Genomic DNA, 24,718 nt, shown 5'->3' on the forward strand with positions numbered 1-24,718 from the left:
GGTGGATGGATGATGGCAGAGCGGTGGACGTGATCTACCTTGACTTGAGTGAGGCATTTGACACAGTCTCCCACAGCATCCTCACAGCTAAACTGAGGGAGTGCAGCTGGATGAGCGGGCAGTGAGGTGGACTGCGAACTGGCTGAAAATGCAGCTAATATGAAGGCTTTAGCTCACAGGCAAATTCACTAAAAGACAGACTTGTTTTTAACAAGACCAGGACACCCTGTCCTTAGAAGCCGTGTATATGGTGCAGCGTGTGCACCCAGACCCAGTAAAGGTGATAGATCTGCTGGTTTTTGCACTAAGCACCAGGCACAAGCTCATCCACATTTATCCTATTCCAGAAGGGGAACAGGATGGGGAGATCAATAAAATGGCAATTATGTGTTGGTAACAATCAGCGAAAAAGCAATTTAGGATCCAACTTATGCAATAAAATATGTAGAAAGACAGACTAACCCAGCTAGCGTGTTATTTAGATCTGTTTAGCATCATTTTCAATTCGGCAGGGTTTTTTTAGTTTTATTTCTTGTTTTTTAGTATTGAAATCTTCTCTACCAGATGGAAAGAACCTGACAACAGCAAGTGCGTGAAGCAGGGATGCCAGGGTCCCTGTGCCAGATGGACAGAGGTCCCGCTTCAATGCCATTTCAAGAGCACGTTCTTAAGTTCATGTTTTAAACGCTCAATACACAAAAGCACAGTTCATCATACCTAATAAAACAGCTTCCAAGGAGCGTGCCAGATTAGAACCCCCTGACATTTACCTAATCAGAGGAAATTATAACATTAATCTTTATTTTTCTATTTAAGAAAAAAAGGATGACTCAGACAGGTGTTTTAATAGAAGGCAGCAATCATGACAGCAAGGGAAAAATGTCACATCAAGAGCCATCAGCTGCATGCAGCCGATCACGTTATACCATAAAAAACTCGAAACACAAAGGTTTTCTCTTGCAATTTAAATTTATATGTTAAAAGAAAGCAAGGGAAGTTAAATAATGGTGACTCATAAAGCAAAACCCATGTTGAGGCCACGACAACACCGCTGAGGTTCAACAGCGAACAAACAGGGCGAATTTCCAGATTTATCTAAGGAAACTCCTCTCTCTTTCACTTTGTTCTTGTCACTCTGGGCCTATGGTACTGTTCCTCATTGAAGTTCTGTTTGTTTGTCCTGAGAAAAGCTTGAGCTGGACTGACACCAACCTGCGAGACGGACACCAGGAGCTGGACGTCATCCTGCTCCGTCCTCCCTCTCCTGATCCCGCCACCTGCACCCACAAAACCCTTCCAAATCCTGCGAGAACGGTGTAAATCACCCTACATAATCCACCCCGGTGATGGTTCGGTCCACAATGAGATGCACTGAGCTGCAGTTCGCCACGGCTGCCTCCAAAACTCAGAACACAACGCAATCTTGGGTGCTAAAGCATCTCCCTCAACAGCACCTGAGGATGTCAACCCTGAATCCACCCTTCGTGGGATGGCAGGAACCACAGGACAAACCTTCAAACCAGGTTCTGTGACCATGGGAAATGGTGATATCCCATCTGAATCGCCATGGCCCACCCATTGCATCCTGCAAATCAACCGGTAAAGGAACATCTACTAACCAAGCGCATGCTGCAAACCTCTTTTCCTTTGCACTCCCAGCACTTACTCGCGGTAGCTCTACACATGACAGTGCCTGGATACCCAGCTGGAAAATTAACATTAACAGGATACAGAAGGATCATGCAGGAAGTTAGCTGTAGATTTCTAGGAAGAATTTAACTTTAGGGCAAATATGTGTTGTGAATAGTGAGGCTGAGCAGGACTTACCTTGGTACTGGGCGCTGAAGCCCTTCTGCCTGTGGTTGCCGTCTGATGTGAAGTGGAGCCGCAGCCAGTTCTTACTGCTGATGACTGGGGCAGGCAAATTCATCCCAGTGAACCTGCAAGAAACCAAGGAACAAGAGCCACGTGTTATTATGTGAATCGTAGCCCAAATACCTGTTCTTCAGGTAAAACTCCTTCTACACAAACAGGAAATCCTGATTGAGTAGCTCCAGCTCCAAGAAGGCAGAGTCCCACCCCAGGGCTGTTTCTGTGCCCGCGTCCCTCTGCTTGTCTTCCCTGCACCATCGGTAATTACTTGTGTATCTCGCTGATATCATAAGAAATAGCACAAAATCATCTCAGGGTACACCTAAAGTACACTAGATTAGCTTCACTCTCCAGCTTATTCAGTGCCTGGGTTCATATTTGGTTAACTCTGCTTAAAGAAAAAAGAGTATGTTGATTTTAACTGAGAAAGAATTGCCAGAACCGTTTTCTTTCAGTGGAAATAGGCAGCAAGAAGCAATGATTTACGATCTGTCTCAACCTGGAGAAGATTCCAGCCATCAAACAGGAGGTGGAAAGCTCCACAGCCATTACCAGCCAGTCCTTCAGCAACCGCTCTCTTCATACCTCCTTATCCTTTTTTTTAATTGTAAAGTATTATGCTGTTTGCTTTATTAAACTGCAGACTATAATTCTTGGCTGAGCTGTCACATCTCAGTCCAGAGCAACGTTCACCTTAGTCACAGCACCCCTGAATTGAGGTGCATAATGGTGATATTAACCACGGTAAGGAGAACAACACTACCATGACAAAAGCTATTACGGAATCCTATTATTGTTAATGAAAGTCCATTTAATTTTTTAATCCTAGACTGTCGCTTATTTAAAAATTATTGGCATTCCAATAACTATGCTTTTTTAGATGAAGGCAAAAGGATTCCATTCCAAAGGATACTTGAGATTTTATTACTACGCACTTTCAACAGCCTGGAAAATATTTTACAAGTCCTTCCCTCAACTGGCACCTCAAGAGGTGAACTCACCTTTAGCTGCGGCCAACAGGAGGGAGCCGGGATGACACCTGGCAGCGTGTTTATTAATGGGAACTGAACCGCGATGTGATGCTGCTCTCCCGTTAATGGAATCACGGAGATGGTGCTGCTGCATAACTAACGCATCCCTGCCACCTACAGCACAGACTCCAAACCCCGCGTCACCCTGTGCCTGAACTCCACATAATGATTAAGCATGACTGACAACATTCTTTACGCTATAAAATTAAGATTGATCCCCAAGTTCCAGTCTAAGTTGGGGAATGAGCTATTAGAGAGCAGCGTAGGGGAAAGGGACCTGGGGGTCCTGGGGACAGCAGGGTGACCATGAGCCAGCACTGGGCCCTTGTGGCCAGGAAGCCAATGGGACCTGGGGTGGGTTAGAAGGGGGTGGTCAGTAGGTCAGAGAGGTTCTCCTGCCCCTCTGCTCTGCCCTGGGGAGACCACACCTGGAATCTTGTGTCCAGTTGTGGCCCCTCAGTTCCAGCAGGACAGGGAACTGCTGCAGAGAGTCCAGCGCAGCCACCAAGATGCTGCAGGGAGTGGAGCATCTCCCGTGTGAGGAAAGGCTGAGGGAGCTGGGGCTCTGGAGCTGGACAAGAGGACACTGAGGGGGGACTCATTCCTGGGGATCCATATGGAAAGGGGGAGTGTCAGGAGGATGGAGCCAGGCTCTTCTGGTGACAACCAGTGACAGGACAAGGGGCAATGGGTGCAAACTGGAACACTGGGTGAGGGTGGCAGAGCCTGGCCCAGGCTGCCCAGGGGGTTGTGGAGTCTCCTTCTCTGCAGACATTCCAACCCGCCTGGACACCTTCCTGTGTAACCTCATCTGGGTGTTCCTGCTCCATGGGGGGATTGCACTGGATGAGCTTTCCAGGGCCCTTCAACCCCTGACACTCTGGGATTCTGTGATCATTTCTCTATTCGATATTTCCATTTCAGTTCTGTGGACCCTTTTTTGAAATACAAGGTGCTATAAAAATGGATTCTTTATGGCCTTCTGCCATCCTCAGGCAACTCAAAGACAGCTCAACCAATCTGATCTGAAACTTTTTCAAGTAACTAAGTTCAAACAAACATATTTTGGGCTGAGATCAAACCTAGGATGCCTAAAACCAATTCTGAGGAAGTTACTATGGCTGGTTGTTATGACAACATATTTAAACTTAATACTCTTACTCCCAAAGGCTATTCTATTATTCATTCTGAATCAATAGTCAAACTTCTCATAAATAATCTTTAGCTATGCAGAGCCAAATTTTACTTTCATAACTGTGGAGAGCTGAGTAATTCAATTGTCTGATATAAGAACTAGACAACAATAAAATTAACCTGCCTGAATAAGGCAGAATTTCACTTTCCTGTCCCCTAGTCCCATTTTTTTAATATGCATATTTGAGAATTAGCCCCAGCAGCCTGCAGACTGGTAATCTACTTACACAAATACTTCATTTTAGGTAGGTGAATAGTCCACTATTCACTTCCAAGGGTCCCACCTACACGAAGAGCTAAAATTCTACCAGCCGCGGGAATTAACACTTTGAAAATCAATTAGAAATAATACTGGATCGCACTTCTTGCTGCCTTTGCAATAGCATCGATAATTACTTAAGGCAAAAGCGGGAGGCAAAAAAGTAATCAATCATAAGCACAGTGCACAGCACCCGCTTTGTGCTGCTGTAAAGAAATACAGATTTTTAGGGTGAAAGAAAACGGTTCCCTGAATTCCCTGCACAGAAATTTTCATCAGCTGTTGAAGACACTGATGGCGTTTTGAAGGGACTATATCAGCTAAGAAATCACTATTGGGCCATCATTTCCATACCCACCGCTGCTCAAACACTGGGCACACAAAAAGCACATTCTCTGGGGCTCCTGGCTTATCTTTGCCCTTTTATTTCTCAAGTTACGCAGCATTTTAACACCAGGTTGTGGTACCTGGAGCTACTTCAGGTCTCCAGTCCTGCTGGTCATCAGCATCCAACCCTGATTTTAGTAGCGAAGCAGCAGCTGAGACACCAACAGCAACGGCAAAGAGGAGGAACCGCGTCCTCCACCCACCCCAAATAAACCGCAACATCCCGGCCGCTGAGCACCAGGAACCCCCATGAAACCACAGGAACAAGCACACGGACGCACATCACGCAACTTGTGAGAGTTGAGTTTCCGGAGTAGATTTATTTTAGTGGTTTTCTTTCCTTAATTGATTTCAGTTAATAGAATTAGTTCAGCAAAATCAAGGCCTTACTTTTTTATTAGCTTAATTGCTTGCAGAAATATCACTCCAGGCTGTATACCTGCACTGAGCTCAAGCCCCAACCTGCGCCCAAGGAGGGGAATCTCCAGCTGATGCAAAAGGTGTATTTAATCTATGGATGGTCTTGTCCCCCCATCCCCAGAGAACTTTAACCCATGTGCACGGAGCACCTGATGGAGAAGCAAACCAACCACCCCACACCACCAGGAAAACAGTAACATAATTCTGACGGAGAAGAATTGGCATGGCTAGAGGCAGGGATTTAATGGAAAACATCATGCTCACCTGCAGTTAACTACTAGCTTTTCAACATAAGGCTCCCACAGGTTTAAAATAATCATGAAGCGGCATTAATGGTTAATTGATAATGGAATATTTAATTACAGATAAACACAGTTGGACTGAAGCAGCTGCATGGTCTTTGAATGCAAATGCCCTGGCTGCCGCTGCTGAATCGCAAATGAAATGGGAAGGATGCTCAGCAGGCGGGAGCCAGCAGCACTCACAGAAACCACAGAAACGCTCCCAAAACTCTTGCGGGAGCTGCCACTGTGCATGGGGACAGCACCTGTTAGCGCTGCCGAACCTGCGGACAGATCGACAGCCGCCCAGGACAAACACAATCGCACGATACAGGCTGCGACACGCGCTCTTGGGGACAACGCGGACTGCGCTGTGACACGGAACACACCGCGGCTGTGCCAACAGCGGCTCAAGGTCACACTATTTCGCCTTATAAACCCCAAGCTGCCTTCAGGAAGAGGGAGGAGCTACATTACAGAGGCTTGGAAACACACAGAGCTCATCAGAAGAGCCCAAAACGCCTTTCCACGTTCCCCGGCACGCTCCTGTACTACATTGTGTGCTCGGAATTTCCAACGCCTACCGTTAGCCCAATAAATGATTGAAATTCTAATAGTCCGGTGAGTCATGTAAATAAAAGCCCTTCTGGTTTGGATGTCTGCCACTGTATTTTGCAGTATTCCACACTTTGTCTTAATAATAAGTCCACTAGCAATGTGCAAAACTTCCCAAGCCTCCCCATGTCCGTTCCTGCTCCCTCCTCTTTCTTGCTGCCATCGCCACGAGGTATGAATCACTTGATGAAATATTCAGCTTCCTGAGTATGGCAACGTGGTAACTGAAATCTAAGGCTTGGGAATGACTAAGTAGCAATGCAAGAACTGGTTTTAAAGTAAAATCAATAATCACTACGCACTGATGGGAATTCGCTACCCATTTGGTATTAAACATCTTTTTAATCCTGGAGTCGCTTGGAGAAAGAGCAGAACGGAGCTTTTCAGCATTTCCAAGCAGACAACCTGTGAAAAATGTACTCTCAAGCGACTGATTTTAGCCCAAACGCTTTCCAATATTGTTTTTAACCAGACCATTAAGGCATTTTTCCTTAGGTGAAACCGAAGCCTCCATGTCTAACGCAGCTCCTGCAATTCTTTATTGCACAATACAGAAAGGTTAATGGGAGCAAAACTCCTCTTTTGAGCAAAAGCACTGAAGTGTGGTTTTCTCAACTAAATTATTTTCTTTATTTCTTTTCTTGCTCTTGTATTTCACATTGGATCCAGGCATTAATTATTTAAACCGTTCAATCAGCCATTCCTCCCTTGGCACAATTAGTATTACTGTACATGGATGGCACTGATTAATCTGCATTCACGCACCATTATCTATTTACAATCCCAATTCTTGCTTTAATTTGGTTCCGCGTGGAGAGAAAGAAAAGAAGGGGGGGAAAATAAATCAATAAAACATCAGAAAGTGAGCTAGAAGCACTAGAATCATGGAGATATTTGCACACAGAAGAACCCATTTTAACCACCCCATAATGTGATTAACACCGAACTGACCGTGGTATTTCTTAAAGAACCCTGATACGATGAGCAATTCCTTGTGTGGCTGCGGCGCAACCCGACTGCAGGAGCGTGTGGAGCTGAAGGTCACAACCAGAGGTGACAACTCTGCTAAAAACCACGTCACGTCCAGTGCGTCACTTGCAAGCAACGGGTTTCAGCGTGAACTTGAAGCAGATGCTGATCAGAATCAGCGTGTACTGCAGCAGCACAGAATCCCAGAGTGTCAGGGGTTGGAAGGGACCTGGAAAGCTCATCCAGTGCAATCCCCCCATGGAGCAGGAACACCCAGATGAGGTTACACAGGAAGGTGTTCAGGCGGGTTGGAATGTCTGCACAGAAGGAGACTCCACAACCCCCCTGGGCAGCCTGGGCCAGGCTCTGACACCCTCACCCCAAACAAGTTTCTTCTCCTCTTTCACTGGAACCTCCTGTGTTCCAGTTTGCACCCATTGCCCCTTGTCCTATCACTGGTTGTCACCAGCAGAGCCTGGCTCCATCCTCCTGACACTGCCCCTTTCCATATTTATAACCATGAATGAGTCCCCCCTCAGTGTCCTCTTGTCCAGCTCCAGAGCCCCAGCTCCCTCAGCCTTTCCTCACACAGGAGATGCTCCACTCCCTGCAGCATCTTTGTTGCCCTGCGCTGGACTCTCTCCAGCAGTTCCCCTGGAATTGATGTTTCTGACCCCCCAGGACCCCAAACACATCAACACATTTCCATTTCCTCACGGTATTTATTGCACTGAAGCATCCTGACTGTTCAGAGATTAATCTTCCCTCCAGCACAACTAAGGGACATATTGCACAAGCTCTTCATATCTCTGTGTATTATTATTCACTTCACCTGTATTTTTAACTTTTCATCCAAATGTCTGCTCAAATTATCATGAGAGCTGTACCATTAATTCTGAACATCTTATTTCAGCATGTCTACTCTCTTAAACAAAGCGTACTCGAGCACCTCTAGACCTCATTTCTCAGTTGCAAGAGACATCCCATCACAATGGATTTTTACAAGGAAAATGAGTAATTACATCGAGTTATTGTTCCTCACTGAACGCTATCGAGATTGAGAGAACACACCTGCATCTTGAGCCTGTTTCAGCAGCAAAGTTACACCAGCCTGGAAGATGCTCAGAAAACACCACCAGACCAGCTTCCCACACCCCCAGCCCATGGAAACCCCTGGGGACTCCTGACTGCAGAGCATCCTGTAAAAACAGCCTAAAAACACTGAAAATGAACTTATTTGACCGCTCAGGCTTGCGTCCTGTCATCGAATGAGGTGCTTCAAAGCCCTTGCCACCATCAGCACGGTTATAAGACGGGCTCAGAGCCCGTCTTAACCCCTGGGAGAGACCTAAACAGAGGTGGTTTTGGCAAGAGAGTCATCACTCTCCTCCTTCTCCAAAAGGAATCAGAACTTCGGCTTAGGAGGACAGGTTATTTTAGAAATTCAGACGTTCCGCGACCCTGCAAACCCCAACAACACCTCGTGATACCCCATGATTGGAGATGACAGAATATGGGAGATCTGCTCAAAATCAGAGCGGCCCAGAAGCCACCAGTGCTGACTCAGCACTGTAACAGCGAAAATGAAACGGTTCTGATTTGGATTGCACCTCGGTCTTAGTTCTTGGATGTAGCTTAAGGGTAAATCCCCCTCCTGATGGAACCAGGTCGCAGCACTTTTCACCTCAAACCTTCTGCCACCTTCTGGTTTTCTTCAACAACAGAACTCAGCTTTAGCTCTAAGAGCAACGCATCACTAGCAAAGCAATCCCCGCCTTCCCTCCTTGCAGAACCGGGGCTGGAAGGGAAATCTGATTCGTTTATCACTCCCAGCTTGCTTACTCTTTTTTTCCTTCCTTTTTTTTGCATTCCAATGAAAGATGAAAGTGTTTCCATGCAGCAGCAAAACTTCAGCCATTGACATCAACTTTAATTACTGTCTGTGCCCAGATAAATTTGCTGGGTAAAACCAAATCAATACCTTTTTTGTTGTTGTTTCAGGAACCTTCACACTGAAGTTCTTAATTCTTCATTTTTTAAGTGACGTTTCCCCAGCTCATCTTTAAAAGAGTGTAAACCAAATCCTTGACCGATTTGAGCTGATGTAGCTCTATTGGAGACAAAGCCAAACTAATTCACATTGTACAGGAGATGTGACAATCTAATTTCTCTGTTTTCCTCCACCTATGAAATGTTTCAAAATTATTTCAGCCTCTCATTAGTCTGAATAATCTTGGATCTCTATGCTAGATTAATGATGGTCACTTTAATGAAAGAAGTGATTCACTAGCCAGCCTGGTCCAGTGTTCTGTCACCCTTATGAGAAGAAGTTTCTTCTCAAATTTAAGTGGAACCTCCTGTGTTCCAGCTTGAACCCATTGCCCCTTGTCCTGTCACTGGTTGTCACCAGAAGAGCCTGGCTCCATCCTCCTGACACTCCCCCTTTCCATATGGATCCCCATGAATGAGTCCCCCCTCAGCGTCCTCTTGTCCAGCTCCAGAGCCCCAGCTCCCTCAGCCTTTCCTCACACGGGAGATGCTCCACTCCCTGCAGCATCTTGGTGGCTGCGCTGGACTCTCTCCAGCAGTTCCCTGTTTAACCACACAGCTCTCCTGGCTCCCTTCCTTGGCTTCCTACATGTCAGGATGCTCTGATCTTGTGCCCGGTACAAACAGTCCCTGAACACTGACCCACTCTCTTGGGCCCCTTTACCTTCAAGCAGCCTTGCCCATGGCATTTCCCCAACCAATTGCCTGAAAAGGCCAAAGTTTGCCTTGCTGAAATCCAGGGTTGCAATTCTGCTTCCTATCCTGCTCCTGCCATATGAGATCCTGAACTCCACCATCTCACGGTCGCTGCAACCAAAGCAGCCCTCAACCTTTACCGCTTCAACCAGCCCCTCCTTGTCAGTGACGATGAGGTGCAGCAGTGCTGCTCTTCTAGTCGGCTCCTCCACCCTTGGCATCACAAAGTTCTGGTCAAGGCACTGGAGGAACCTCCTGGACTGTGGCTGGCTGAATGGTCCTTCCAACAGACATCAGGGAAGTTCAAATCCCCCACCACAACCAGGGCCTGTGACTGTCATGCTGCTCTCAGCTGTCTGTAGATGCCTCATCAACTTCCTCACCCTGATCTGGTGCCCTAGAATAGACGCCCACAATAGTATCACCCTTGCCAGCCTGCCCCTTAACTTTCACCCATTGACTCTCAACTCGCTCCTCATCCGTGCCTAGACAATGCTCAATACATTGGAGTTGCTTTCTCACATAAAGAGCAACTCCACCAGCACGCCTGGCTGGCCCGTCTTTCCTGACAAGGACGCAGCCATCCATGCCCACATTCCAGCCACGTGTGCTGTCCCACCATGTCTCTGTAATTGCCGCTAGGTCATAATCTCCTGCCCTAACACAGGTTTCTAACTCCTCCTGCTTGTTCTCCATGCTGCACGCATTGGTGTACAGGCAATGCACATGTTAAATACAGAAAAGCAAATGGCTCATCTTGCAGGGAAATACTTTGTTTTCAAGGCATTAACAGAATTTAGATTTTCCACTTTTAGAGTAAAATCTGCTTCAAGCTGAAGACTCGACTTTACACGCCATTTGCTGCAGCAATGAGCAAAATGCAGATGGTGCACAAAGGTAATTGTGACGCACTCGAGTTGGCCATGAACAGAAAAGCTGCCGTCAGGTCTCACTGTGATGCAGCTGGAGTCACTTTATAGCTCCAGCTGCAACCTGGTACCACGGTCACGCATGAGGTGTCTGGATAATCCCAAAATCCTTCAGAAGAGACACAACCAGTGATACCCAGAGAGTCCGACAAGTAAAAGGGCACTTAACGCAACCCACCCTCACTGCAAATTGAAGAGAAGTCAATGGGCAGCACAAACGTGTTTCCTCATGGCTCAGACAAGCAAGATTGCAAGAGCAAAGCCCCATCAACTACGATGGCCGGTACCAAAAAAGGCGACCGCATTGCTGAGACGGGTGTATTTCATCACATGAAGCACTTACTATAATACTTTTACTATGGAAATAACATTTGGCTCCAAAAAAAAGTTAACAAACATGATTATATGTATTCTATTCAGCAGCAAACAAACACTAATTCAACACAACAGAAGAATGGCTAATGCAATTGAGGCTTACTAATGCTGCATTGCAAATCCCCTGAAGAAATCTGCTACAGCTTTATTACAATTTCCTCTAAACCCTTTCTGCTGTACTATCAGTGCCACGGAGGCTGTTTTTCCTCAGTGCAGGCAGAGTTAGATGTGTTGATAACGAGAGAGACTGTATTTATTACTAGATAAATAACAACCATTTCCATCCCTGCACGCACAGATACACTCACGTCTTTGTCAGCCTAACATTGCATTAAAGTTCCATTAAACTTGGGCTCTTTATTGCCAGATAAGGCTGGGAAGCCATGGGGCCTGTTTTCAAAACCTCCATCCCACAAAATTCTGCATGTTGAGATCAAGAAGTTTGAAGATCAGTCAAATTTCAGCCCCCACTTCTGTTCCCTTTGGGGCACAATTGGGTCACGTCACCTTTTGGCTGTCACCAATGAACCCGTGTGCCATCTGTAAATATTGCCTTTTTTCACTGTTTTTTGTAGTTTTTACAAATGCTCTACTACAGTGTAGCAAAAAGTCAGAGGAACTAGGAGGAAACAAGATATGGAAAGTGAAGCTCAGGTTCCTGCCAGCTCCACAAAGACACATTGAAATTACAGCAGTCACGGCTGTCGACATTACAACAACAGGCAAAGCAGCCTCGGGAAGAAAAGAACCAAAACCTGTGAGTTCTTTGAAGCAAAGACCTATTTTCAGGCTGCACATTTAGCACAGTGGGATGTGAACGCTACCTGAGTTTCTACATAAGACTGCAACTTAATGCTGATCATAAATAACGGCACACAAACGCACCAAATGCTGAAATCCATCTGCACAGGAACGGGAGTGCTGTCTCCCTTTGAGATGAAGGGAACTGACGGGCTGTGTAACAAGGTGAGGTGGCGAAGCCCCAGAGAAAGGTGTAAGCCGGGTCTAATGGCTGCTGCCTCCAGGCTAAAGTCTGAACTAATCAAGTGATGAACGGCCCCAACAACTCTTCTGCTCTATTGGGCTAAAATCATGAAAAAGCGCCGCCTTGTTACAGAAAGCACAGAGATGGACCCGGGGCCACCACTTCTGTACTTCTGGGTAGTTGCACAAAGCAACTCAACTACACTCCCCATCCTTTTAGCAGACAGAACACTTTTGAACTATCATAGTCAGGACTGTTTTACTCATTAACGTCCAGCTGCAGTCGGGTGACAGTAAGAGTAGAATTTCTGTTGGAACGGGCTTAGTGGGACCATCTGCTTGTTTACTCTAGATATTAATTTAGCATCAAGTCCAAAACTGAAAAAAAGCTGCACAACAGCTTGAAGCCAAATCCACTTGGTCCCTAAACTCCAGCCCCAAACCTGCTCTAAATTCTTTAAGTCTTTGTGTGTCCTCTCTAGATGGAAACACGCGCAGGAGCATCCAGGACCACGGCACAGCTCTCAGCCCCAATGCTAAACCACGGATCTAACTCAAAAATCCAACCCCGACATCTCTTTTGCAGTAACACCTAGAGCTGAGGTATCATGACCATGAGCCAGCACTGGGCCCTTGTGGCCAGGAAGCCAATGGGACCTGGGGTGGGTTAGAAGGGGGTGGTCAGTAGGTCAGAGAGGTTCTCCTGCCCCTCTGCTCTGCCCTGGGGAGACCACACCTGGAATCTTGTGTCCAGTTGTGGCCCCTCAGTTCCAGAAGATCCTCCCTCAAAGCAGCACACAGTCCTTTCCCTTAAAAACTACCATGACAGGTATGGAATGGTTTCTTGTTCTAACCTCCAACAACCACCAAGAGAAAGCAGTTTCCCCTCCTTGGTATGGCCACGATGTTTATATAGTGACTACGTCTGCCTTCATCATCTTTGACATGCATCTCCATGACAATTTTCTTTTCCAGACCTTGTTAGCTGCCTTTCTGGGAATTTATTTCTAATCTTATATTTACACAGAACTGGCATTCCCTCCATATGTGACAGCTGCTGGAAAATTATATATATATATATAAAATCTCCCATTAGCAAACAATACAACAATATCTGAAGAATCTGTCTGTAAATCTTAAAGAAGTTTGCTGGAATTGGGATTATTTTTTTTTAATTAAACTCTCCAATTACTGAATACAAATAGATTAGAGATATAAAGAAAAAAAAGGTTGTTCTGAATCTTTTTCTTTGTGAAAGGTACTTTGGTAGAGGGATGAGGTGCAGATCCAGCACTTTATAATCCACACATTCCGCCAAGTCCCCTTTTGTCTTATGGGAACCCCTTTTGCAGCGTCCTATTAAAAGCGAAAACGCCTGTCTCCAGTACAAACCATTAATATTTGATGCCTTCAAGCAGGTTGCAGGGGGAGAGAAAGAAATTAAATTACTCTCCAAGGTCATCCAAGCAGACTCGGTAAATGAGGCCTCCCTGAAGATTCATACACTGAGATATACACGTCCTGTATATTAAAACCTCAGGAAAAAAAAAGAGAGAGAGATATCAAATGTTATTAAAGCTCTGAGTGAGAGCTATAAAAGGCAGGAAATCCAGTGTTAAGTCAAACACTGGATCACATTCAAAAGGAGCAGAATAGAGGAGAAAAAGATAAGAGATAAGGATTGTTTCCAACTGTGTTTTGTTTACCTTATTAATTTCTGATACCCCTTGTCCTCTGATCGAGGTGCTTGGGATTGGGCAGAAATTAAACACAAGCTCGGCACGGTTCCCAGAAAGCGGCCTGGGAGCACTAGCGCTGTATCTTCCAGACACAGCCCCAGCAAACCTCTCCATCTGACCCAGCAGAGCCCAGGACGCAGTTATCGGATGCAGCAAAAGGGGAAGCAGCCAAGGTGACCCCACCGGCCGATGGCCCAGAGCCTGGGTCCCCAAGCGCCGATCTGGTGCTTTTTCTCATGTGCAATCTGCTTCCAAGTCTGGACAAGCCTGGGGTGAGAGCTTGCTCTGGAAAATCAGATCTACACGTTGATTTATTTGTCCTAACGTTTCCTGTGGTTTATACAGCATATAAAATATTTCTGTCCTGAATCTCTTTTAGGTCCAGAACTGTATTTACCCAGAGACCTGGGGCTGGAGAACAGACGAGTTCAGCACGTTAATGCTGAATATTTCAGGAGCTGCTCACAACTTCACCAGCTCCATCAAGTGCATCAGCCCTTCCCAGCCCGACTCCAGAGAGCGTCGGGATGAAGGATGAAGGATGCTCAGCCCAACAAATCCATCAGTCCTTCCCCACAAAACCCCTTCCCCACCTCCTTCCTGCTCTTCAGAAGGGCAGCGCTCGTTGCTTCGTTATCATCATAAATAAGAGACAGGCAACAAATCTGTGGAATCACGGAGAGGAATTGTTATGCAGGAGTAAAGATCCGGTAATGATGATGTTGAAGAAGCAGTCGTTTGTGCCGAGTGGTTCCCTTGGTGATTTCTACAGTGACTACAGACGTATAACATATAGGAAATGCCTCATAATGAAGCAGATCCTTAACTCGGTTTGACATTGTCATTTTACACCACACCATTTAATGCGAGACCTGCAAAGTAATAAATACTTATTTTGCCAGATATCAAAGCCCTGTGAGAGGTGCCAGCTAAAGCAACACACTGTTATGTCATTTTTGCACTGAATTCCACATTGCCCTCATTGCTTCTTTAGGAAGAAAAGCAGCTACCTGTGTAAACCCTACAGGAAGGTTTGCGATTGCATTTGTTGATAAACTAACGCTCAAGCTTTCATGTAATCCAGCAGCAAAGGCAAAAAGCCCCTTCAGCAACATACAGTCAATGAACCCATGGAAGAAATCAGACTTAACTTCACCCTTTGCTCCCCTGACACTTTCCTTCCCAAGCCAACATTAATGGTTTCAGCTCTCCCCGTCAGCAGAGACACTTTGAAGAGGCGCTCGCAATATCATGTATATTTACTCAGCAAGCAACTGAAGAATTGGAGCAGAAGTGCATAAAACAAGCCTGTCCCTATCCTTTTTGGTGAATTATTTAAACAAATCCATTTTCAAGGGGCTGGTGTAACAAAATAGTTTGGTGTTGAGAGGATTCCAAGCATTCGATCCAAGTAAATAAATGATTGTTTCTGGGGATCAAGTGGCACATTCTCCTCAGGAAAGCGAGCGCTCCTGTGTCTGTGTGAACACGGCAGCACATACAACCACTCAGCAGTAACTCCTGCACAGATTCCCTTGGTGAAAGCGTTTGAAAAAGGAACAAAAGCCTGGGAAATAAAGGACTATTAACAATGAGCTGCGGAACCGACCCGTCCTGCAGAAACCCCGGTACACGGGGCTCCACTGATCACACTTCATTTCCACTCTCTGGATGTCACCGCTGATAAACGGGGCATTTGTCCCCAGGACATGCCAACCTACCATGGTCACACGCAACGATTCCATCTTGAGGAAGATCAAAGGTTTTCTACCGCATCATTCTTGCCAAAGACACTATTTGGTTCATCGAGAGGAAGGTCTGGGTATTGTTGCAATGCTAATCACTCCCAAGTACTCAACGCCATGAGCATCTCTGGTAGCGACAAATAACAGGTGCATTAAAACAAGAAGTCAAGGCAGAGATGGCAGTGGTATTCTGTCCGTTCTGTTGTCAAATATTACCAAAATACACAATCCAAAGCACAGCAGGCACGAGAGGGAGGCGATCTCGCTATCAAGGAAAAACAGGCAGCGCATTCAATCCAAACACAACCACTATCAAGAAATATTCCCGAGATCAGCGCTCCTTGAACCTTCGTTATCTTACCCACCAGCATCTTATCTGGGGATTCACAGCACTTCAGCTCTGCAGCATTTACATACAGCATTTCAAATAACTCCTCTAAAAACTGCTCAGCAGTTCCGTGATGTCCCTTTCCCTCCCATACAAGATGGTTTTGCGGCCTGTCCTTTATTTCCCGGCTCCGTGTAACACGTCGCAGCTGCACTTCACGTGTCTCAGGTTAAGGTAAAACACCAGTGACAACATACGAGCAGCGTGAGCCCATGGCCGAACTGACAGAAGCACAAATCAAGACGATAAGTAAGGGATCAGCTTCATATCTAAGCACATCAGCTCTCAAAATGGTTTTATGTCAGCGACCCAGGGAGAGAACGCAACAGTCGTGAGCATTTATGATCCCAATAACCTGGCAAGAGGATGTCATGGGTGACACCATCAAGAAAATAATTAACTCAGGTTAAAAAGAAGAGTCTTACAATGCCCTCATCTGGGTATCAGCCACACTTGGAGGAGATGAACTGCAGCGGTGCAGGGAACATTTAATTCCCATTGAGGTCAACAACCTACAGCCCAATTGGTACCGGCCAGTCCATGTGAAGCCACCCCTGTGTTCAATCCTTCATGAGAACACAGATACACAGGTCAAAACCACTCCAGAGAGCTCTTGCTCCCTTCCCCCAGCCACCCTGCGATGGTCAATAACAACAAAATGTGCCGACGGTGCTTTTAGCCGAAAACTCTATTCTCTAGGCGGTATCATGCGGTTACTCTTTAATAGCATTTTTTTATGGCATGGAAGAAAGAACTTAATATTGCAATTACTTCATTTAATACCATGTAATGGCTGAATGAGCTTGTCAGCTACCTGGAATAGAGAAAAGGCAAAGTATAGCATAATTGCATTAAAGTGGAAAACATGAGTAACTACTCATATTAAAAAGGATCAGAAATAAAAGACGACATAGCGTGAATTATAGAGAAAATAAATAGTTTATGACATGCAGCTGAAGATCTGGCATCTCTCAGCAGCATCTTGAAAGCCAGTTCAGCACAAGAGGGACCATTCTCCTCCCGGTCACCTTCACTTGCCAGGACAATAAAGAAAGAAGAAAGAGAAAAGAAGGGGGGGATCGGACGCACACACTCCATGGGGCACGCGAAGGGCATCAATGGGGCTTGTTTGTAGGGTCAAGCATAAGGTAACTTGAATAAATTGGGTTTTTCCACGTGACGACACCAGCACTGGCAGCACGAGGTCTTGGTGCTGTTGAACCATCAACCCCTCTGGTTCAACAGCCCTTTTTGGGGTGCGGAAAGGAAAAGGAGACTGAAAACAACACAATAAAGGCTTTGGGAAAACATCTGCTGAAGGCAGGCATGGCCGCGCATCATCTCACATGTTCTGGAGGGCAGTTACTCCTTACTGCGGCTTGGAAAGCCAAAAAATCAAGTCTCCCAGGCTCTGGAATTGAAGCATGATGATGAGGGCTGACACTCCCAAAGGCTGGAATGAAAGCGCCTTCACAACATGATAAAACAGCAGAAGAGGTGAAAGCGTGTCCTGTTCACATTTGCTTTGCTAACTTCGGTGCAGGAGGAGAAGCAGCAATATTTGCCACCACAAATAGTTCATGCACCAATATTTTGCTAAAAGAGTCCATGCGCACATCTCAGCTATAACGGGAGCTATTCTGATTAAAATTAAGTCTTTGACCTTAGCTTTATGCAACTGAGATTACCTGTATCTCTAATAAATGCAAAACATTCACCAAAATACCATCGGGTTATGAAAGGTAACACATTACTTCTATTTACCTTGTGACTTTTAAGATAACGTTACCTCGTCGGGACCTTTTTCTGCCATCACAGCTCAGACTGAGAAAGACTCCAAGAGATGAAGCTTTTAAAAGCATCTCTAGATTCACGCTGTATAATTATGAGACGCAAAGACAGACAGCGCTGAACCTTTTGCATTCTGCTGCTCTCGGGTAAATGCTAAGACTTCAGACACCACACAACTTCTCTCTACATCACACTTTACATAGATCCTCGACACCTCAGCATGGTTGAGCTTTTCAGCTCGACTCTCAAATGTCAACATTCATTTACCTTATAATTAACATTATTACGAGCGGTGACATTTTTCTCATCTTCCTGCTTTCTCGTGCCTTGTAGTTTCTGTCGAGGGGCTGTTTGCACTTTCAGTTTTTTAAAGAAATAGTAAAAATTATTTCAAATTAACAGCTAATGTATATTGCAAAGATGTCTGCTGATGAGGCAGCAACTTGGAAGCACTCCGGCAATAACTTTACATGCATCACAATTCATGTAGAGTCTTCTACTTCTGTTCATTTTCCCGTGTTGCCCTTTTACATTGTTCCTTCCAGCATGCAATTTTCACCTACCACGGCAAATTGGAACCAATTTCATCCCTTAATCAACGCTCATTTACTAATTGGTACAGGTAAGGTGTTAGATGAGTGAGCCGCTTCAGTGGCCAAAGTCTGTGAGGTTTTTTGGCTTTGTATTATTTCTAAATGAAAAGCAGGCATTGTAGCAGAGGACAGATGCTCAATGTGCCACCGAGGGAACGGTCTCACCGCTGGACCCCGAAGAGCAGAATGGTGACCAGCCTCAGCTTTGCACAACCAAAGTCAGGCTTTGCTGGGCCCTGCTGCCCAGAAATGATTTGTGCTTCATTACCGTTCCACCTGAAAAACCTCCAACACGGAGGAAGCCACAGCAATAAAGGTGTTTTATTATGGTGTTGCCCACAGAGGCTGCAAAGAAGAGATGAGAGATGGACCAGACTGCGTCCCCTCACCAGCACTGGCCTGGGGATATTCCAGCGCTCCAATCCCAGGATTTACCTGGACAGAGTTGGCTTATTTTGATGCACTATGCAGGTAATTCAGGGACACGAGCAAACATTCCACCACGTTCAGACGAACGGCCTCGATTCTAAGTGAATTTTACAAATGACCTAAGCCAAGTGGGACGCACGCTGTCTCGTGTGCATTCTAACACAATGCACTCCTTAAGGCAATTGTGCTGAATATCATCAATTCCACATTTAAATGAAATTCCTGGGGAAGATCTGGAAAGAACACAGATAAATGAGGCTAAATAAACCAAATCAGGGAAAGAGCAAAAGAGTTTTATTTGTAGCTCCTGAACTCTGGGAACTGGGGAATCTGAAAAGTCTCTAAGGCTGAATTATTGAGATAATAAAGCACCTGCTGAAGAGACCTCTGAATGCTGTAATGAAATTATTTCATTGCCCCAGAATAATCACAAATGCAGGTTCTCTTTTGAGAGCAAAGGAAACAACAGAAGGCAGAGCAGGATAGATAAGTGGAATGCAAATCACCCTCTCCGCTGATAGAAAAAGGAGCAAAGAGATGAAAGGAGCAGCCGCACGCTACTGCAAACAGGCTGAGTTTGTCCCAGTCTTATTTACTATGGCGGGGTCACTCGAAAACAACCCAGAGTAAATACAGAAGGAGAACGGACACAAGCGCCACCGCGTTAAAGGGTTTTGTCAAGGCTGGATTTTGCCACGAGCTTTTACATATCTACCCCCAGCTCCAACATAATTAAACAGCCCAGCAATTACCAAAGTCCTACTGGTCGCAATAGAAAGATGCAGTGAAGTTATCCGTGTGCACCCCGGGGCTGGCTCCCTCCTTCCAGCCTGCTGGGCTCCCACCTTTTCCTTTCGGAAAGGCCAGATCCACACAAGTAAGGGCTGTTTCATAATTTAATACTTATGCAATCCACTGCATATGAATATTTAACACTACTGGGAACTTCAATAAGTCATCTTGTACTCACAATGAACGGTCAGAATTTCCATTTGGTTTATTCATGCTCCTGGAAGGGGGCAGAAGAGCTGCCATTTCCTGGGAACAACTGGGTTCACCTTCCCAAACCAACCAAACAATACATGGCAAATTTACTTCTTTTATTCCCACACAAACCTGCAGAAATCTTATTGCATTTTCATTTACTAAAATGTAATTAATGAAGGCTTTTAAACGCTCAGAACCTTTCAAATTAATGAAAAGACCACCCAAATAAATTAGCCACGTAGTCCAAGAGCCGCAGATCTAAATTACAGTAGTTATCCTGACAGGAACCAAGAAACAGCTGTCACATACAATTATTTTTAGGGCTGCTACTAAACCATTTTCACATTATGAGCTGCCACCTCTCAGCAGCAAACAGCAGCTTCACATTTTATCATGACAAAAAATTTGAGGCATCCAGTTACCTCCTCGGGTATGAGACACATTTGTGTCGCGCTGTGTGTTAAATGGAGATAAACCCCCGTGCTGAGGGGATCACAGAATCCCAGAATGTCAGGGGTTGGAAGGGACCTGGAAAGCCCATCCAGTGCAATCCCCCCATGGAGCAGGAACACCCAGATGAGGTTACACAGGAAGGTGTCCAGGCGGGTTGGAATGTCTGCACAGAAGGAGACTCCACAACCCCCCTGGGCAGCCTGGGCCAGGCTCTGCCACCCTCACCCCAACAAGTTGCTTCTCCTCTTTCACTGGAACCTCCTGTGTTCCAGTTTGCACCCATTGCCCCTTGTCCTGTCACTGGTTGTCACCAGAAGAGCCTGGCTCCATCCTCCTGACACTCCCCCTTTAGATATCTGTAAACATGAATGAGTCCCCCCTCAGTGTCCTCTTGTCCAGCTCCAGAGCCCCAGCTCCCTCAGCCTTTCCTCACACGGGAGATGCTCCACTCCCTTCAGCATCTTGGTGGCTGCGCTGGACTCTCTCCAGCAGTTCCCTGTCCTGCTGGAACTGAGAGGCCACAACTGGACACAAGATTCCAGGTGTGGTCTCCCCAGGGCAGAGCAGAGGGGCAGGAGAACCTCTCTGACCTACTGACCACCCCCTTCTAACCCACCCCAGGTCCCATTGGCTTCCTGGCCACAAGGGCCCAGTGCTGGCTCATGGTCACCCTGCTGTCCCCAGCACCCCCAGGTCCCTTTCCCCTGTGCTGCTCTCTAATAGGTCATTCCCTAACTTACACTGGAACCTGGGGTTGTTCCTGCCCAGATACAAGATTCAACGCTTGCCCTTGTTATATTTCATTATATTTTTCCCTGCCCAAACGCAGGAATTTGACCTGTTACATCATCACGGCTGTGACATCATCCCACCCCTTCAGCCAATAGAGTTGCAGGAGGCAGATGTGGCCCTAAGCGATTGGCTCAGGGCGCTTGATGTCATAATAGTGATCCCCAGCGCGGGGCACTGCACAGCCCAGTGCAGCCCAGCGCAGCCCCGGGGCCGGCGGAGCCGCCTCCTCCTCTCACCATCATGCCGGCCGAGTGAGCCCGTCCCCGGGGAACAGAACAGCGCGGCTCCCGGTGCATGGCCAAGCCCCCTCACACCAACCAAGCGAGGAAACGGGCCGGACAGCTGGTCATCTCCATCTCCATCAAGAGGGTCGAGCCCGGCCAAGAGCCCCCAGACAGTGGGAATACTTCAAAGCAACGCTCCGAAAGAAGCACATCCAGCAAGGGGAGGAAGCAGCAGCAAGAGATGGCCAAGTACCGCAGGACATACCGCTCCAGGGGGAGAAGATTGGGCACTCCAAGGGGAGTGAGGAGACAACGGGGGAGGAAGAGAGTCAGCTTCTCTGGGGGGAAAAAGCCGCTACCTGCTTTCTTTCTCTTCATGAAAGACCACTATAGAGACCTGAACTTGTCAGGGGCAGAAATGGCCGTGAAGTTAGGGAAAATGTGGCACGAACAGCCGGAGAAAGACAAAGACATGTACAAAAAGAAGGCTGCACAGCTGAGGAGAAGATACAGGTGAAGCTGGTAGGTCAGAGCACGAGCCTGAAACAGTCAAGAAAGGAGCCCGCAGCAGAAAAACACCCAAGCAGAGAGGAGGAAATGAAGACTCTGCTGGTCTGCTGCACTGATAAGACTGTGACCCTCTGCAACTTCATCTCAGCGCCAACGCGGCTCCTTTTGAAGTTTCACTGCAGTTCATAAGCCTTAGTGAAATAACTGCAAACGCCAGATAACCGCAATTTTTTAGACAGGGCAATAATTCAGAATTAATATAGTTGGCTCCATATTGATGGCAACAGGAAGGCGCAGTGCTGAGATGGACGTTTCCTGCCTACCCACAAAGAAACCAGCAATGAGTCCTCTCTGCCTCCTCCAAATCCTGAGTTTAAACCTGCTCAAGGGGAATTCTGGTCCTTAAACTCAGCAGAGGATCAACTCAGCGCACCTTAGTGTAACAGCATTACGGAACTGTAAAATGCAGGGGTCCTCCTAAGCGACTGACCTACGCAATTAAAAGGAAAGCAGCTTGTATTGCTTGTCTTCTGGTTTATGTTTGCTGCGTTCTGTGGTTGGTTTGGGGGTTGGTTTGTTTTTAAGGGAAGGACCAGCAGGGAGAGGGTTCAGCCTTGAACGCTGCCTTCTCTATGGAGCTGCTGCTGTCTTTCCCAACTCACCCTTGCGCTGGGTTTATCAGCCGTTGTTTCCTGAAGTTAAAATTTCAGGATGAAAAGTGCGGTGTTTTAACCAGTCCTCACCTCAAGAAGAACCGGTTTTGAAGCCTCACCCTTACACACCACACACAAAAGGAAACATACGAGGATTAAATGAAAGCAGAACATTTCACACCATTTCCACATTCCATACAGCAGTACAGTTGGGGTCTCAGCACCATCTGCTGTGATACCTGGAGAAGACGTCGGCAGCTCCATTGCTGGGAAGCCCAAAACCCAGGACGTGGCGCTGGGAAACTCTCAGCCCAAATGCTGACAACATTAAGTAAAAAATAATACTGTGCTATGACTTGGTAGCAGAGTGTTTAAGTGAGCAGGGACAAGAAATATCACTTTAATGGTTCTCCTGACAGCATGGCCGCTAACGGCTTGACAGCATCCATCAATTAAAATCTATTCCCAGCTGCACTGGTGATGGCCACAGCAGACTGTACAGCTATTTTTGTCACATTACAAATATGAAGTGGTTAAAAAAGACGCATCAAAAAGGCCCAAGATATTACCCGTCCAATTATACTTTTAATGGAATCTTTGTGTCTCCCATTCCTCAACCTGCGTAATTCATAAACAAGCGGCACCGAAGCAAAACCCCACTCTGAAGTTGGCACCTGGGTTCCACTCAATTTAGCACATCCAGTCTGTTTGTGAGTAATGTCTTCAAATACCTGCGGTGCCGCCTCAAAACACATCTTAGCAAACACATACTTCTTAGCAAACACACACTCCAGTGAACTCCCAGTACGGTTGTTTCTACCGACCTCTTCAGCTGAAATACAGTCGGAGAAGCTGAAATACAACTCAGAATGTACAACTGTTATGTGCAGGGGGAAATGTGGGAACAGGAGGGGCTGCACAATCAGACACCAGAGGTTGGCCAAGTCAGGAAAGCCTGACAACCACATCCCCCAAAACTCTGCTTAGTCAGGAGCACATTAATTCTCTATGACTTTGAGACTTTGTAGGAAGGTCGCTGTCACTAGTTAATTGAGATGTTACGACTCAAACACTCCTACAACAACCAGAAGCTGGAAGTGTTCTTTGCTCATTAATCGGCTGGGAAAGAGTCTTTTTTTTGTTTCACAGAATCAATAACCCGCTTTTATTCACAGCTGGATTTTAATGTGACCAGAAAGACACCAAGTTACCGGGAAGCAACAAAAAGCGGTGGAGACAGCAACAGCTCGCTGCTCTGAGCCCACCCCACGCCAAACACATCCCCGCCTGCACACATGGACAGCGGCAGCGCCTCCTGCCACCCGTGTTCATTTATATCACAAATCCCCACGGTAACAAGCTCATGGCACAGCCACTACAGGTTTAAGAGCTCCCCGTCCCCAACGAGATCTGTATTTAGCACAGATTATCAAGAATGCATCTTCCTAAATCTCTGAAAGGCTGCATTGAATCTTTGAAGACTTGCTGTTTGCTCATCTCTACTGACTGAGTGGAGCATCTCCCGTGTGAGGAAAGGCTGAGGGCGCTGGGGCTCTGGAGCTGGACAAGAGGGCACTGAGGGGGGACTCATTCATGTTTACAGATATCTAAAGGGTGAGTGTCAGGAGGATGGAGCCAGGCTCTTCATGGGGCAGTGGCTCCCGGCAGCATCTGGCTCGTGCTCCAAGAGACTCGCGCAAGGGGTGGACCCTGATGAGAATCCTGTTTTTATAGCCTGATCAGATCTGACTGTGGGCATTCCAGAAGCTTCTCTGCACCCCCACACTGGCTGTGGGTGCCCCTGAAGCCTCCAAACACCCCCACACTGGCTGCAGGTGCCCAGCGGCTCCCTGGTGCCTCAGCGCTCCCTTCTCCTCTCTATTAACGGCCCTGGCCAGGGGCTCTGGGGCCAAACCAAAGACGCTGTTGGCGAAAGAGGGAGATGTGTCTACTCCTTCCACGATGGAGAGAGCGGGGTTTGCATTCTGCCACAGACAGGGTTCAGAGAAATGCAGCAGACACCACCAGTCCATCCCAATTTAAAAGGATCGGAGCAGCAGTTTAACATTAAACCTGAGCCCAAGCGTCTGAAGGACCGAATCAAGAGACCTTCCAAAGCAACCTGGCAGCTTTACTACTGAAAGCAGTAACGTATGTTAACGAGTTTATTAGCATTGCTACAAGTCAAGGCTTGCTGCAGCAATTATAGCCACAGCGCAGTCAAATCTGCAAGGAAATTACCAGAATTATCCACAGTTTAGATGAACTTTCTACCTTTTCAATCAATAAAGTGCCATTAAGAACCTATTCCAAGCTGTGCGTTGTTTATAGCATCCGCGGGTTGGTGCGGCCA

General features: G+C 46.6%; 1 protein-coding gene across 1 annotated transcript in view; it reads right to left on the reverse strand.

Moving 5' to 3' along the window:
- Positions 1-24,718, reverse strand: part of CSMD2 (CUB and Sushi multiple domains 2) — a gene marked incomplete at both ends in the record, with an annotated part of 231,477 nt that overhangs the window by 136,266 nt on the left and 70,493 nt on the right. The window contains 1 exon segment of the mRNA XM_080357655.1: positions 1,828-1,940. Within this exon segment, the coding sequence (XP_080213781.1) occupies positions 1,828-1,940 (113 nt within the window).

The sequence above is a fragment of the Nesoenas mayeri genome, assembly GCF_963082525.1.
Source record: "Nesoenas mayeri genome assembly, chromosome: 21".
Lineage (NCBI taxonomy): Eukaryota > Metazoa > Chordata > Aves > Columbiformes > Columbidae > Nesoenas > Nesoenas mayeri.